Below are 15539 nucleotides of genomic sequence, written 5' to 3' on the forward strand. Positions count from 1 at the left end.
GCGGACCACCCCGAGAACCAATCGTGCAACCTTGAGGGCTCGGGACACGGTGAAAGTCTTCACTCGAGCCCTACCCCTACGGCGGCCCGGGAAAGCATAGCCATTATTTCTGGATCCGATCCAGGTATTGCTACGGTCCCGGAGGAGAGCAGCGCAGCCGAATCTTCCTCTCCAGAAAGCTCTGGCTTACCCTCCGATGCTGCAATCGACATCTAATCGTCGGGGGGAGCCTCGGAAGAAACAGGTGGTATCCCCCAGGAGGGTCCAGCCTGCTCTTTTTGAGAGCTCCGCTGGTTTCGAAGTGCCGGCGGGCTTGGGCATCCCCGGAGGGGAATTCCTCACCGTGACCGTAAGACCAGTCCGCCCACCGCTAGAAAAAGGACACCCCCGGCTGCCACCAGAGGGAACCCCAGAACTAGGCGGTGGCACGGGCACTCTGCCCCCTTGCAGGTAACGGAGTCCGGTCCGCAACTCCGAGATGGTCATACCCCCGCAATGTGTGCAACCCACTCGACATGGGAAACCACCACCGCTGAAGCGCCGTCTGCCAAAACGAAGAGCTCTCCAAGAGCGTGCTGAACTCGTTCAGTCTTCTCTCCGTAGTGTAGTCAGGAGCAGAACGATGTGATCGCTCGGCTCCGAAGCGAAAAGCTGAATATGCGCTGCATCTGCTGTCTACTTATACTCACGCTGTGATCAGCAGCAGCTGGATGCAATAATCGCATGCCAATGTGCATTGGCTCATTTAGTTTACACTCGAAGTAGATTGGTCCCTCTAAGCGAGATCCCAATTCGTCGGTCCTCCGACGTGACGTCGAGAGTGACCGACTGAAAGGGAACACATGTGTTACAGTATATTGGATCCAGGCAGCTCTTAAAGTGACAGCTAAATCACTTTTGTAAATTGAATAAGAAATGTATGTTTAGTTTACACAGTGAAGAATATGCAGTGTTTTTATACGTTTAATTACTTTATACAATGTATGGCGCATTTCATATTTATTTGTTCTACTGTAGTTTTTTTTGTCCTATTGCTTGTAATTCGTTTCTTGTTCTTATTTAATCGTGTTTTTTGTGATCTTGAAAATGGTGACAAGAATTCTGAATTTTCTATGGTTTCAAAAATGTTGATATCATAAAGACCACCCCTAATTATCTGTTTTTAAATCTTTTTTCTATCTGTCTATCTGTGTGTCTGTCTATCTTATCATTTTATCAGTTAACCGTTTTATCTATCATTAAGTCGTTCTGTATCTCTGTCTGTCTTTTTATCTGGTATTTTATCATTTTATCTATTGTTTGATAATTTTATCAGATTATGTATTATTCTATAGTTCTATGGTTCCAAGTTCCATGTTTTTTTTTTAAATGATTATCATGCCATGTGAATGGTTCAGTGAGTAACATATTCATATATCATGGCATTTAGATTGTAATTTTAGGAACTGAAGAATAACATTGAATTACGATGTCTATCTTGTATTTTATTTTGTATTGCATAAGACATTTGTGTGAGCTACCAGTGTATGAGCTTGCATTTTTTATTTAGGCTTTTCAGGCTGCGGGGACTTTAAAATTACTTATGAAGAGTCCACTGAGTGTGTCTTTTGTCATCTTTCTTTCTCTGTTCTCGCTTTCCTCCCATATAACATTTATTTTAGAGCATTAATAACATTAAAGTTTTTGTGTTCTGTGTTCTGTGTTCAACAATCTCCATGTGCTTGTTATGTTGTCCAGAAAGAACATGTATGCTGGAGGGGACAGCACACAGATGAATGGAGACACGCCTCACAGCGGTGGACACGGGGGCGGGGGGCACGCAGTAGGCGATGAGCTGAAGAAGACGGGGAAGTGAGTTAGTGTTTGTATAAATTCTTCTGAAGGAACAGATTATGCCGAACCTCTGAACATCATGGTTTAGTTCAGATAAAGGTCTGTTTGACTCTTTAAAATTACTAGAATTATCTTAATATTAGACAAACATTGAAGTCAGCATGTGCTCCATTTACGGAGTACAGACTGTTATCATTAGATTTGATTTTTTACTTGACCTTTGGCAAGGAACTGCTGTGTACTGTTAGTATTTTGTGCTAAATAGATTTGTATCCCTTTTACTAATTAATATTAGCAATAAACAACATACTACTGTTTAAAATATTTAATATTTTCAAAAATAAATGTTAATCATAGTTAACAAAATTAACATGAATTTCAAATTGTTTTAGTATTTGGTATACTCCTCTTTTGATTTTGATTAGTGGCCTAGAAATAGTATATAATAATATTCCTTGTTCAAAATCCTGAAAGTTTTGTGATTATTGCATGGTTTATTTTATGTTTATTATTAGGTTTGAATTAAATCCCAGATTTTCAGTTTCACTCAGTTTTTTGAACCCCACTGTACAGAGTGAAATATATTTTGTGAATAGAGGAAGGCAGATTAAGATAAGATGTAGAAATGTAATAAAATTCAATGAAAACCACTGTGACAATTATAACATGTCATGTTTTGTTTTTCAGGTTTTGTGGAGGCCTTATTCTTGATATCAAAAGAAAAGCTCCCTTTTTCTTCAGTGATTTCTACGATGGACTACACATCCAGTCTTTGTCTGCCATTCTTTTCATCTACCTGGGAACAGTAACCAATGCCATCACGTTCGGAGGATTGCTGGGTGACGCCACAGAGAACATGCAGGTGAAGATACAGCTGCAAACCATGAGAAACTACATGAGTGTACGGATGTGATGTGCTCTCTGTGTCAGAGCCTTTCTAAATAAGAATCAGTCCAACCTTGGCAAGGATTACAGTGTAATTCAATCTTGGTCAATCTTTAACTGACACACACTGGGAGCTGCTACTTCTCTGCCCTCCTTTTGAAATGTTACCATGAGTTCAAAGGTCATGTTAGTAAGTTAAAGTCTCACAGTTCATATCATTTTCTGTCTTAAAGATGCATGCTAAGGTCTGCTGCACACGTCTTTGGCTAGTCAATCTTTCAGTTCAGAACAGGAAAGCTGTTCAGTTCAGTGATTCCATGTATTGATTTGGACAGGGCTAGTTAACAATGAAAGTTGGAGTCTACGGTCTGGATATGGCATGTGCCATGTGCAACACCTAATTAAATTTATGGGTAATAAAAATCAATTTATTGAATTCAGTGTGCTTGATATTAATGATAAATCCATTGAAAGAATGAATTAACATTATGTACATAAGTTATGTAAAGAAAAGTAGGTAATTTGCTTTGTAATTTTTACTGAGGTTATGTGAGAGAAAGCACAGATTTGCATGGGATAAAATCACAAAGTACATCTGTGAACAAGGAAAGCTAGTCCTGTATGAGCAGGGCTTTAAACAGACTTTCTGTCCACAGAGCTTGAGCCTTAATTGGATTTGTCCCTAACCTTTTGACTCTTCTTCATTGTGTGTTGTGTGAAGGGTGTGCTGGAGAGCTTTCTGGGCACAGCGGTGTCTGGAGCAGTGTTCTGTCTCCTGGCTGGGCAACCTCTGACAATCATCAGCAGTACGGGGCCAGTGCTGGTGTTTGAAAGGCTGCTCTTCAACTTCAGCAGGTGCTTCATCATCTCTGTTCAGAATGTGACATTGCAAACCAACTACTGCATATACTCACCATTTAGTAGTTATCTGAAACTAAGATTCTATTAAGCAGCACAACTGTTTTCAACATTGATAATACGAAATAATTTTGAGCACCAAATCAGCATATCAGAATGATTTCTGAAGGATCACGTGACAATGACTGCAGTAATTCAACTTTGCCATCATAGGAATAAATTGCATTTTAAAATATATTCAGTTACTTAAATGTTAATAATTTGTCAAAATATTACTGTTTTTACTTTATTTTTGATCATATAAATGCAGCCTTGGTGAGCATAAGAGACTTTCAAAAACACGAAGAATAACTTACCACCCCCAAACATTTAAACGGTATTGTACTTTTCATTGCTGGATGATTTGAAAGTTGGAGAGAATTTAGTTAATTTTCTGTCCATTTTCTGTCTTCCGCAGGGAGCATGACTTTGACTACCTAGAGTTCCGTCTTTGGATCGGCCTGTGGTCGGCCTTCTTCTGTCTAGCCCTAGTGGCCACTGACGCCAGTTTCCTGGTGCAGTATTTCACCCGATTTACAGAAGAGGGCTTCTCCTCGCTCATCAGCTTCATCTTCATCTATGACTCCTTCAAGAAGATGCTGAAGTTGGCTCATTATTACCCCATCAACTCAGACTATAAAATCAATTACGTCACGCAGTATGACTGCATGTGTATGGCGCCCACTGATGGTAAGACCTGGTACATCTTTTCCTCTGAAGTTTTCTTGCTTTGGTATTTAGATGCTAATTGAGCTTACAAAACCTTTATCCATTGCCTGAATTTTTACTTTAGTTTTAAATTCCGAATTACCTTTCTAAGTCTCTGACTTGACCGCACCAGACGAGTGCTGACAAAACAGAAAAAAAGATTACTGATGCATATGTAACATTATTTTGCTCAGTGAAGCAGATATGATGTAGCACAAAGTGACCTTTTTTCCCTTTCGCTGGGATCCAAGATGTGCTGCTTTGAGCTCAAGTGCAGTTACCATACATTCATTCCACTTCGTGGCTACCTGGTAGTTTGAAAGAAATTTGGCCTGAGTATAAATTGAAGTTGCTTGATTGACACTGATACACATACAGTGGAAGCACAATAGTGTGATAGGAATGGATGTTTAGCTCTTTTATAGAGTTGAAGCTTGTACAGCTGTTGTTAAAAGGTGTCCAAGTCGACATCTGGCACACGGCTTATAAATATGACCAGCATAAATATTTAATTATCCTATTTGTTGTACTATTTCTGGTCTTCAAATGATAGTTCAGACCCAGAGGATTGCTTTTGTCTTTATATCCAAAACTCAGTTCAGTGCATGATGACTCAATTCAGTTGTCGTTTTTCCTGGATATAATTATAGTGATGCCATAGATATTCATTCCATTTGCATCTTAATTTTCAGCAGGACACAGTAGTGCACCATATGGCTTGCAGCTACAATATCCAGACATGATAACAGGTGTCTGATATACAGTACAAGTCAAGGCTCAAGTCTTTTGTCACAATCCATGTCAAATCACTTTTGACAGTAGTTTTCTATACACTCATAGATTTTCTCTAATTCGGAGTCTCGAAGATAAAGTATAAGTCAAGTATCAAAGCAGCAGTTTCTGAGTGTCATGTCTCAGATTAATGGATTTGTCAAGACTCGATTGTTTACAAGATTAAATCTCAAGTCAGTTGTATACAAGTCTAAGTCAAGTCTCAAGTCAATAAAGGTGCATTTAGCTTTGTCTGACAAATTTTTTACTGGCAAAATACATTCATTTTAATTGAAATCCACGCAATCAGGAATTTCATGAAGGCTGAAGTTTTTACAATGCAGATTTTGCAACGGGTCAATTCTCCATGCTAACGAACAGAAAACTGTTTTCACTACACTGAAAATTTCTCTAATGTGACCCCACCTTAAAAGAGTGGTCATACTAAAGTTCCACTGACTTTCATTCGTACGGGTGCGAATGCATTCCAAAGCTCAATTTCTGTGAACTCTGACACTCCGAGTTTCGTAAAGATGTGTACGTCATGTCAGTTGAATTAAAAATGGAAGCTTTAAATATGCAGGATTGTGGTGTTGCAGTAGAGTAGACTGAATATTTTTCTGCTATATGTTGAATTTCACCTGAATTTGTTTTAAAAAAAAGATGCCACAGAGTGCAACATCATAGTATGACAGTTGCAGTGTCCGGAGAAATTTTGCTTGCTCAAAATCTATTGTGACTGTGACTTCACTTAAGTTAATTTATTAGCGACTGAAGGGTGACTTTGAGTTTCCATCCCAAACAGAAGACAGCAAGAACAGGAATTGATACATTCTGCAGTCATCTGCTTTGTTTTTTTTAATGCAGGTTTTATATTGGTGTGAAAGAATGTTGTTAGTCAATTATCACACTGCTAAACCACTGGGCCCGTTTGATATTCTGAACAATTGAACAATTACAAAACTTTGTTTTTGAAGTTTTGAAATAATAATTAAATCTCTTCTTTGTATCAGTGTAATGTTTTGTGGCTGACTTGGCAACAATTTTGACATTCACTTCATCTGTTTATTGTGCTAGTGGCGTTGTGTGTGTGGTATCGTCAGTAGGAATGAAGGAGCAATCTAGGGGGTGGATGTGGACGTGATGTGGTTTGGGGTTAATCTCCTCCATGCGTGTGGTGAATTAAGACCGTACAGAGAGGAGCTGGTGGGTGGGGCGCTCATCCACTCATGCTGCTTTCCTCTAAACCGCTGTTTGCTCCTCTTCACCCTCCCTCGACTTCTCTCCAATCCGATACTGCAGAGGGAAACAACAGCTGTGTGGAAATTAGTTCCAGTTAGGGGAACCCAGCAAAGAGTCTCTTTAAAGATTAATGCTGTGGAGAAGTAGTGAACATTTTACAGCGGTCATTGCGAACTGGTTGGCACGTATGTTGTGTTTGACTCGCCCGTAACCGTGATAAAATGTTTGCACTTGTGTGAGCATCTGCTTGTGAAATCTGTCGTGTTTTTTGAGAGTTTAAAGGAAAATAGTGACATCGTCTGAGTCAAGTGTGTTAAAGGGATAGTTGACGCAAAAATTTAAATTCTGTGATTAATTCCTCACCCTCATGTTGTTCCAAACATGTAAGACCTACGTTCATCTTCGCAAACACAAATTAAGATATTTTTGATGAAATCCGTGAGCTTTCTTGACCCTTCATAGACAGCAAGGGTCTTACCATGGTCACGGCTCAGAAAGGTAGTAAGGACATTGTTAAAATAGTCCATGTGACATCAGTGGATCAACCGTAATTTTATGACTACAAGAATACTTCTTGTGCGCAAAAAAAAACAAAATAAAGAGTTTATACAACAATTCTTCTCTTGCGAGTTACCGTCTTCTACCTTTATGGAGAGTGATACTACTTAATAAAGGTCATTATTTATTTATTTTTATTTTAATTTTTTTGCTACGAGTATTCTCGTAGCGTCATAAAATTACGGTTGAACCACTGATGTCACATGGACTATTTTAAAAATGTCCTTACTACGTTTCTGTGCCTTGACCGTGGTAGGACCCTTGCTGTCAATGGAGGGTCAGAGAGCTGTCAGATTTAAAAAAAAATATCTTAATTTGTGTTCTGAAGATGAACGAAGGTCTTACGGGTCTGGAACGACATGAGGGGGAGGAATTAATCATTTTTGGGTGAACTAACCCTTTAAATAGTACAAATGTTACAGTTAAATTTTACACATAAAATGGGAAAATATGTCCCACAAATGAGAAGTGAAAACCTTTCTATTTTGGATTTTCCTTTTTGTTTTTATTTGCATTATTTATTTATTTTACATAATAAAGTTTCAGACTTTTTCTAAATTTCCAGGTTTCAGATTTACATGTTTGAGCCCCACTGTATGTTTTTGGTTCTTTCTAAAGGCCACTTCAGACCTTTGACCTTTGTGTTTTTCAGCCAATTCTTCAGATGTGTACACTGATCCACTTGATTCAACATTTATCTGGACTGTAAATTACAGTGATACAGTAAGTGTTTCAAAACATCACTAATATATGTGCATAGGCTGTAATACACTACATGAGAAACATGCTCCTCATTTCTAGGAGAAAAAGGACAAATTAAAAAAAATATGTCTAAATAAATAAAATAAAATCAGCTAAAAATATAAAACATATTTGATATCCTTTGACTGAATGGAATCATAGTCTGAAAAAGCTAATAAATCGAAGTCTATGCCCATTATACACTACATGATTTTCTGTGAAACCTGTCAACTGCTCAGAATCTGTAGACTGGCACTGACTTTAGGCAACTTTTATCAACTGCTCCAGACTAAAAATGTAAAAATCTGGACAAAACTTGTGTAGTGTATTTCACTTGTTAGGTTTATTGAGGTCACCAAACAGAACTTACACAACACATTGAAGAAAACTTCCTTGTCCTGGTTATGTTCAGAAAGTACATGGTGCCGTTTAATCCTTAAATTGTTGGCTGTTTTCATAAAACGTTTTCTCCAGACCTGCCTGACGTTTTGTCCTCTTCTAAAGCCAAACTGAGCTCCCAGCTGCGAATAATAGAGATCTCTCAATGGTTTCATTCAGATGTAGTCCTCAGTTTGAGATCAATGAAACATAATGCCCAAATCCTTGCCAATATCTTTGTGACTGAATGAGCCATAGCTCATGTTTCGCACCTTTTGTGCAAACTTGAACAGTAACAGAGTCATTGTAAAACTTCAGAGAGGTTGAAGACAACAAAGCATCAGCCTTCAAACAGAAACTGGAGAGTGTTCAATGTTCTGCAACTGTCTTTGTTCATAACACAAGTGTCACTCAACTTTAAATGTATGTCTTGGGTTCAAGTTACTGTAGGTCTGTGTGCTAATAATGCAGATCACCACAGTAAAACAATTTCAGTTCATACCTCAGTTATTATTATAAGCATGATTACATCAATGCAAATTATTTAGCATGGGTTTGTAAAATCAATCAATAAGATCTGACTTATTGCTGCTAGTTTCATAACGAGAGAGTTACAAGGAATGTCATGATTTTCTGTAAATGAACAACTTGTTTGATCCAGACACCTGTAGATTTGATGTTCTGATCATGTCTTTGTGTCATTTGTGCAGCGCTTGAATGCCAGCTGGTCCTCACTGTCAAAGAAGGAATGCTTGAAATACGGAGGGGAGCTAGTGGGCACAGCCTGTAACTTTGTGCCCGACATCACCCTCATGTCCTTCATCCTTTTCTTTGGCACCTACACCTGCTCTATGTGTCTGAAGAAATTCAAAACCAGCCCGTTCTTTCCTACTACTGTAAGTAGCCACATTGTCCACCTGTGGCGTGTTTGTGATGGATTTGTCAATCTGTGCCTCTAATCATACAGCATGTGTAGAGGCAATCAATATTTAGTCTCTAATCCATATACTGTGGGCAGGTAGACAATTGTTTTGTCAATCCAGTCTCTATACTCCTAATCAATACTGCAGTTGTTGAGGCCAAAGACTACTGACGTCATACTCATTACTTACAGCAGTTACTAAAAAAAGCATATTTTTTCCATTTTCTTAGGTGAGAAAACTCATAAGTGACTTTGCCATTGTCCTGGCAATTTTGATCTTCTGTGGCGTTGATGCTCTTGTTGGGGTCGATACGCCAAAGCTCATAGTGCCAAGTGAATTCAAGGTAATCTTTCTGTCCATATTGTCTGTCTTTTACTGTTAAGAGATGTTCCTTCTGATGTGCACTTCTAATATTGCTCCAGCACAGACAGTGCCATTCAAAAATGGGGTCTGTAAGTTATTTTTGAAAGACGTATGTCTCTTATGCTTACCAAGGCTGCATGCCAGAGGCTCTGCTTAATAGAAATAGATTTTGCTCAGGAAAACAAATATCAGAGGGTACATTGACTGGCCTTTCCCTGTTTGCCGCATCTTAAGTACAGATTCACAGTATAAGTCAGTGCCTATCCATTCAGGACTTTACCATTCGTTTCCTGTAAACATTTGCCAAGTGCCCTGACCGCAAACTTCTGTGATCCTCAAACTGCACTTCCCTCGTGTCCTCAGCCAACAAGCCCAAACCGTGGCTGGTTTGTGCCACCTTTCGGAGGGAACCCCTGGTGGGTGTACCTGGCAGCAGCTCTGCCTGCCCTGCTGGTGACCATCCTGCTCTTCATGGATCAGCAGATCACCGCTGTCATTGTCAATCGCAAGGAGCACAAGCTGAAGGTAGGCCTGCCGTGACTGTGCTGTGTGATTCTCTCCTGAGCCAGATGGTTTATCACGCTCACTTTGAGCCGCCCAGGACCACAGGAAACACTCACAGTGTCATGGGCAACTATATCGGATATTTATAGAAAGTCTCTTACAAATAGAGCTTTTTTATCTTTTGTTTGGAGGATGTGAATCAGCACTTGGAGTCAAAAATAGCATTATTTAAAGAGATTGATATTTTGATGATGACAATTTATATTTCTAGATTTTTTTATATTACATTGAAAACTGAAGGATAAGCAGTTAGATTTTTTAATATACTGAGTTTGTAAGATGACAGCTAGACAGATTTTGTTGATAATCATAAAATCTACACAAGGCTATATTATATTTAAATCATTTTAAATTCAAACTCGGTGCTTCACCAAGCAGTTTCACCCCAACGTCACACTATTGGTCCAGATTGTCTGCTTAATAGAAATAGATTTTGCTCAGGAAAACAAATATCAGAGGGTACATTGGCTGGCCTTTCCCTGTTTGCCGCATCTTAAGTACAGATTCACAGTATAAGTCAGTGCCTATCCATTCAGGACTTTACCATTCGTTTCCTGTAAACATTTGCCAAGTGCCCTGACCGCAAACTTCTGTGATCCTCAAACTGCACTTCCCTCGTGTCCTCAGCCAACAAGCCCAAACCGTGGCTGGTTTGTGCCACCTTTCGGAGGGAACCCCTGGTGGGTGTACCTGGCAGCAGCTCTGCCTGCCCTGCTGGTGACCATCCTGCTCTTCATGGATCAGCAGATCACCGCTGTCATTGTCAATCGCAAGGAGCACAAGCTGAAGGTAGGCCTGCCGTGATTGTGCTGTGTGATTCTCTCCTGAGCCAGATGGTTTATCACGCTCACTTTGAGCCGCCCAGGACCACAGGAAACACTCACAGTGTCATGGGCAACTATATCGGATATTTATAGAAAGTCTCTTACAAATAGAGCTTTTTTATCTTTTGTCTGGAGGATGTGAATCAGCACTTGGAGTCAAAAATAGCATTATTTAAAGAGATTGATATTTTGATGATGACAATTGATATTTCTTGATTTTTTTATATTACATTGAAAACTGAAGGATAAGCAGTTTGATTTTTTAATATACTGAGTTTGTAAGATGACAGCTAGACAGATTTTGTTGATAATCATGAAATCTACACAAGGCTATATTATATTTAAATCATTTTAAATTCAAACTCGGTGCTTCACCAAGCAGTTTCACCCCAACGTCACACTATTGGTCCAGATTCTGAGTGGAACAATAAGGGATTGTGAATCAGACAAAGGCAAAGCATTTATTCTTTTTTGGCCTGTAACGTGAGATTGGCCTCAAAACATTGTGTCCTCTCACTATAATGCCTCCCCATGGAAGAACTCCTATTCTCATCTCTGTGAGAATTACACTGCCCTGGTGACATATTGTACTGTACTTTTGTGTGATGCAGAGTAGTTTTATTTGTTAGAATAAAGCACTTGATGGATTATTTAAAGGGACAGTTCACCTAAAAATGAAAATTCAGTCATTGTTTACCTGCATGCAGGTTTAGAGCTTCAAGAGACTGAGTAAATAATCTGAAAAAAATTACTGGGTGAACTATTCCTGTAAAATGTCACCAAGCACTGTTATGAGTGATAAAATGTTTTTGATTCTTGCAATAGCATTTTGTAAACAACCTCTTTTCTCTGTCTTGATCAGAAAGGTGCAGGCTATCATCTGGATCTCTTCTGGGTAGCTGTGCTGTTAGCAGTATGCTCTTTTTTGGGTCTGCCCTGGTATGTAGCTGCTACAGTTATTTCCATCGCCCACATTGACAGCTTGAAAATGGAGACAGAGACATCCGCTCCTGGCGAACAGCCTAAATTTTTGGGTGTCAGGTACGTTCTAATGCATATAAAAGAAGATTTTTGGTGATTCCTATGTATTTGTACAGTGTCTATGCCAGTAGAGCTTTTGAATCACTCGTTGATTACAGAGTTGGGCTCAATGGGACGCCTGTTAAAAGGCTGCATGTTGGACTGAACTCCAGGGGGTTTATTGATGCAGCTGTAAGCTGAACAAATGTAAACAGGCCTAGTTCTGCTGAAAACACACTGTGCCCATATTTAGGTTGTATTTTTAATGCTTCTCTGGTTTGGTTAAGCAATCCAATATGATTTAATTCTCCAAAATATTTCAGCTATTAATGATAATTGATATTATAATTAGAAATTATTAGTAGTAATTAAAGAAGTGGGGTCTAGTGGTTAAAGATGCGAGCTGGTGACTGCAAGATTGCAGGTTCAAATCTATAAACCGTCACCTTTATGCCCCTGATCAAGTCACTCCAGGAGGAGTAACTTTGGATAAAAGCATGTGCCAGTTGACTTCTTCCTGTAATTTAAACAATGATACACTAAATGTCTGTTGGTCTGTGAAGATTGTACAGATATATGCTTTATTGCTGTATGCACCTGTTATTCATGGGTGCAGCTGAAATAGCCAAACCTGGCCAAATAAACCCACATACACTAACATTCAACATTTTTTCAATGAAATGAATACATTTATTCAGCAAGGACACATGAGATTGATTAAAAGTACATTTTATAATATAAAATTACAAATTGTTTCAAATTTGTTTCAAATAAATGCTGTTCTTTTGAACTTTGTATCCATCAAAGACTCCTAAAGATGAAAAATGTATCACATAATTGTTTCTTGCAAAGCAAATCAGCATATTAGAAGGATCGTGTGACACTGAAGACTGGAGTAATGGCTGCTGAAAATTCTGATTTACTTCACAGGAATAAATTACATTTTAAAATACAGTATATATATATATATATATATATATATATATATATAAAAAGTTATTTTATTTGTAATAATATTTCACAATCTTATAATTTTTACTGTATAGTTGATAAAATAAATCAGAATCAGAATGAGCTTTAAATGCAGGCTTGGTGATCATAAGAGACTTATTTCCAAAACATTAAAACATCTTACCAACCCCAACATTTTGAACAGTAGTGTACTTTTGGCTATGTAGTGTCATTAGTTGAAATTATAATAGATAGACTTCAATTATTTTTATTTATTTATTTTTTAATTTTTGTAATTGTCTCCTCTTCAGGGAACAGAGAGTCACTGGTGTCTTTGTCTTCATCCTTACTGGTCTGTCTGTCTTCATGTCTCCTATCCTCAAGGTAACAATACAATACATCCAGTTGCATCAAACACATTGCTGCATGTGTGTGATTTTCTTTTTCTGTTCTAATTGAATAATTATTTCCTGTAGTTTATACCCATGCCAGTGCTGTATGGAGTCTTCCTCTACATGGGAGTGGCTTCACTCAACGGAGTTCAGGTGAGTTACCAACACAATTCTGTGCTATTAAAAACTGAATAAAAAACAATTTAATTACTTTTAAATTACATTTCTGGGACGCAGAATTATATTTCAAATTGGAATTGTAAGATTTGTTCACACCAGGACGAATATCGCGCGCGATTATCGCCAACATTTAACGCCTCATGACTAAACAAAGGGCGCCAATGTGAGTGTGCACACCGATGCGCAAAATGCGAGGTGTAAAAGCGTATAAAAAACCCCGCCTTGGGCTCGTTCTTTTTTGGTTTGACGCGCCGCGTTAAAAACAGGCTTAATAAAGTGGCATTCAATTAATATAGATATAATAATATTTACAAAAACATTACATTATTTTAATAATCACTATTTGAAATCGTTTGACAGTAACTTAGCTGGGAAAAGTATGTTTTTTTTTTTTTTTTAATAATGCTCTTTGGTTCTCAGTTTATGGACCGACTCAAGCTGCTCCTCATGCCTGCCAAACACCAACCAGACCTGATCTACCTGCGGCATGTGCCACTGAGGAAGGTCCATCTCTTCACTTTCGTCCAGCTGCTTTGCCTGGCGCTCCTCTGGATCCTCAAGTCCACTGTGGCTGCCATCGTTTTTCCTGTTATGGTTAGTCACCTCTTTCACCTGTTCTTGATTTAATACTGAACATTAATACTGGAAGCGGCTGTGACTGCAAAACTGAGATCTTCAAGGCTAAATATTACACAAGCCATCAAAAGTTGGAATACTTAAGGTTTTTTTTAATGTTTTTGAAAGAAGTTTATTTTGCTCACCAAGACTGCATAATGCACCAAGACTGCATTAAAAAAAAATCTGAATTATTCAAAAGTGTTGACTGGTTTAGTACTTGTGCTACGTATTGCACCCCATTAGAAAAGGGACAAAATGCATGTTGCACTAGAATGTTGGTAATGTTTAGATGTTTGTCAGTCAGCAATAATATTAACTGACACTCAAGTTCCAATATGTTTGCAAAATGCATCTGTAGTATATGCACTAACTGAAAGAGCACCATTTGCTATTCTCATTGGTCAGATCTTGGCTCTGGTTGCTGTGAGGAAGGCGTTGGACTATGTCTTCTCCCAGCACGACCTCAGTTTCCTGGATGATGTCATACCCGAGAAGGATAAGAAGAAGAAGGAAGATGAGAAGAAAAAGAAAAAGAAGAAACAAGGGAGCATAGACAGTGACATGGAAGATGTGAGTGTCCTGAAAAAATGTCTTTATATTAGTATTAAGAAGACTTCAGGCTTTGGAAATAAGTTTACTTAGTTGCCCTTTAATAAAATAATTTAATACCTGTGTGTGATACACATTATGTTCTGATGATAGATTGAAAGACTATTTCTTTCTTTCTTTATGTTTTTTGTTTGTTTATTCATCCATTTATTGATTAATTGTGTATTTTTTATTTTTTCCCCCTTGAAACATTACCAATGACAAAGCAAAAAGATGAGAAAAAACAGCCTCAGTCACACTCTGAAGAAACTTGGTAGTCATGATCAGGGCTGGATTGGTAATCGGGCATACCGGGCATTTTCCCGGTGGGCCAAAACACTTAAGGGGCTGACAGAATGTTTTTTTCCGAGGACCATCACGCAGGGACAGCGAGCAGCCAGTGGCCCATTGGTTTGTCTCCTGTATTGACAGTGTAAACACCCAATCACAATGCGCTATAGACGGAGCGATTAAGTATTTTGCTCCGCCGATATAAAGATCGCATCACCCCAACTTCTTGCTCGTCGGCATTTCCCACATTTTCACAGCAGCTTTATCAAGATCAGGCTTGCTCTGCGGTGAGTGATGCGGGCCAAAGAGCAAGGCAGGAGGAGAAGAAGAGAGTAGATGAATCGGTAAAGTGCTTGATAGGGACTCACAACGGAGGCAGGCATCTAACCTATAATGTGTGTGTGCGCCATGAATGTAGAATACGTAAACACTTTTTAATAAAACGTAAATTCATCCCCAGCGATTTTTTTAGCCAAGTCAAGTGTGTTCATAGAGGTTTCCATGGGCCAATGCCAAGGTTTTTTTTTTTTTTTTTTTTTCATATTTTACATATTTTTTTTTTTTTTCAAAAGACAGGATATTGTCGGACTTGATGTTTTATTCTTATCCAAAACAAAATGTGATATGAGTGTGATACATAGGCTACATACATACACTACCAGTCAAAAATTCTTGAGTAGTAAGAAAGATCCAATAGAAATATCAAAAGATTAGCATTTATCTGAAATAAAAAGCTTTTGGAACATTATACATATACTATTAAAATGCTTGGAGTCAGTATAATTATTTTTTTGGGGGGGGGGGGGGGGGGG

General features: G+C 38.5%; 1 protein-coding gene and 1 long non-coding RNA gene across 2 annotated transcripts in view; one reads left to right on the top strand and one right to left on the bottom strand.

Annotated features, from left to right (window-relative positions):
* Positions 1-15539, top strand: part of slc4a4a (solute carrier family 4 member 4a) — an 85397-nt gene that overhangs the window by 66946 nt on the left and 2912 nt on the right. The window contains exons 12-24 of the mRNA XM_016256070.1: positions 1738-1851; positions 2521-2695; positions 3440-3573; positions 4034-4305; positions 7547-7617; positions 8724-8909; positions 9166-9279; positions 9663-9824; positions 11550-11728; positions 12970-13042; positions 13135-13203; positions 13651-13824; positions 14254-14418. Coding sequence (XP_016111556.1) covers positions 1738-1851; positions 2521-2695; positions 3440-3573; positions 4034-4305; positions 7547-7617; positions 8724-8909; positions 9166-9279; positions 9663-9824; positions 11550-11728; positions 12970-13042; positions 13135-13203; positions 13651-13824; positions 14254-14418 — 1888 coding nt within the window. The remainder of the gene's footprint in view (positions 1-1737; positions 1852-2520; positions 2696-3439; positions 3574-4033; positions 4306-7546; positions 7618-8723; positions 8910-9165; positions 9280-9662; positions 9825-11549; positions 11729-12969; positions 13043-13134; positions 13204-13650; positions 13825-14253; positions 14419-15539) is intronic.
* The window catches only part of LOC107569901 (uncharacterized), a 15356-nt gene continuing 4236 nt past the window's right edge, over positions 4420-15539 (bottom strand). The window contains exons 2-3 of the long non-coding RNA XR_001606961.1: positions 5841-5844; positions 4420-4430 (exon numbers count right to left, since the gene is read on the bottom strand). This is a non-coding gene — a long non-coding RNA (uncharacterized lncRNA). The remainder of the gene's footprint in view (positions 4431-5840; positions 5845-15539) is intronic.

The sequence above is a fragment of the Sinocyclocheilus grahami genome, unplaced genomic scaffold (genome assembly GCF_001515645.1).
Source record: "Sinocyclocheilus grahami isolate Dianchi unplaced genomic scaffold, SAMN03320097.WGS_v1.1 scaffold1392.1, whole genome shotgun sequence".
Classification (NCBI taxonomy): Eukaryota; Metazoa; Chordata; class Actinopteri; order Cypriniformes; family Cyprinidae; genus Sinocyclocheilus; species Sinocyclocheilus grahami.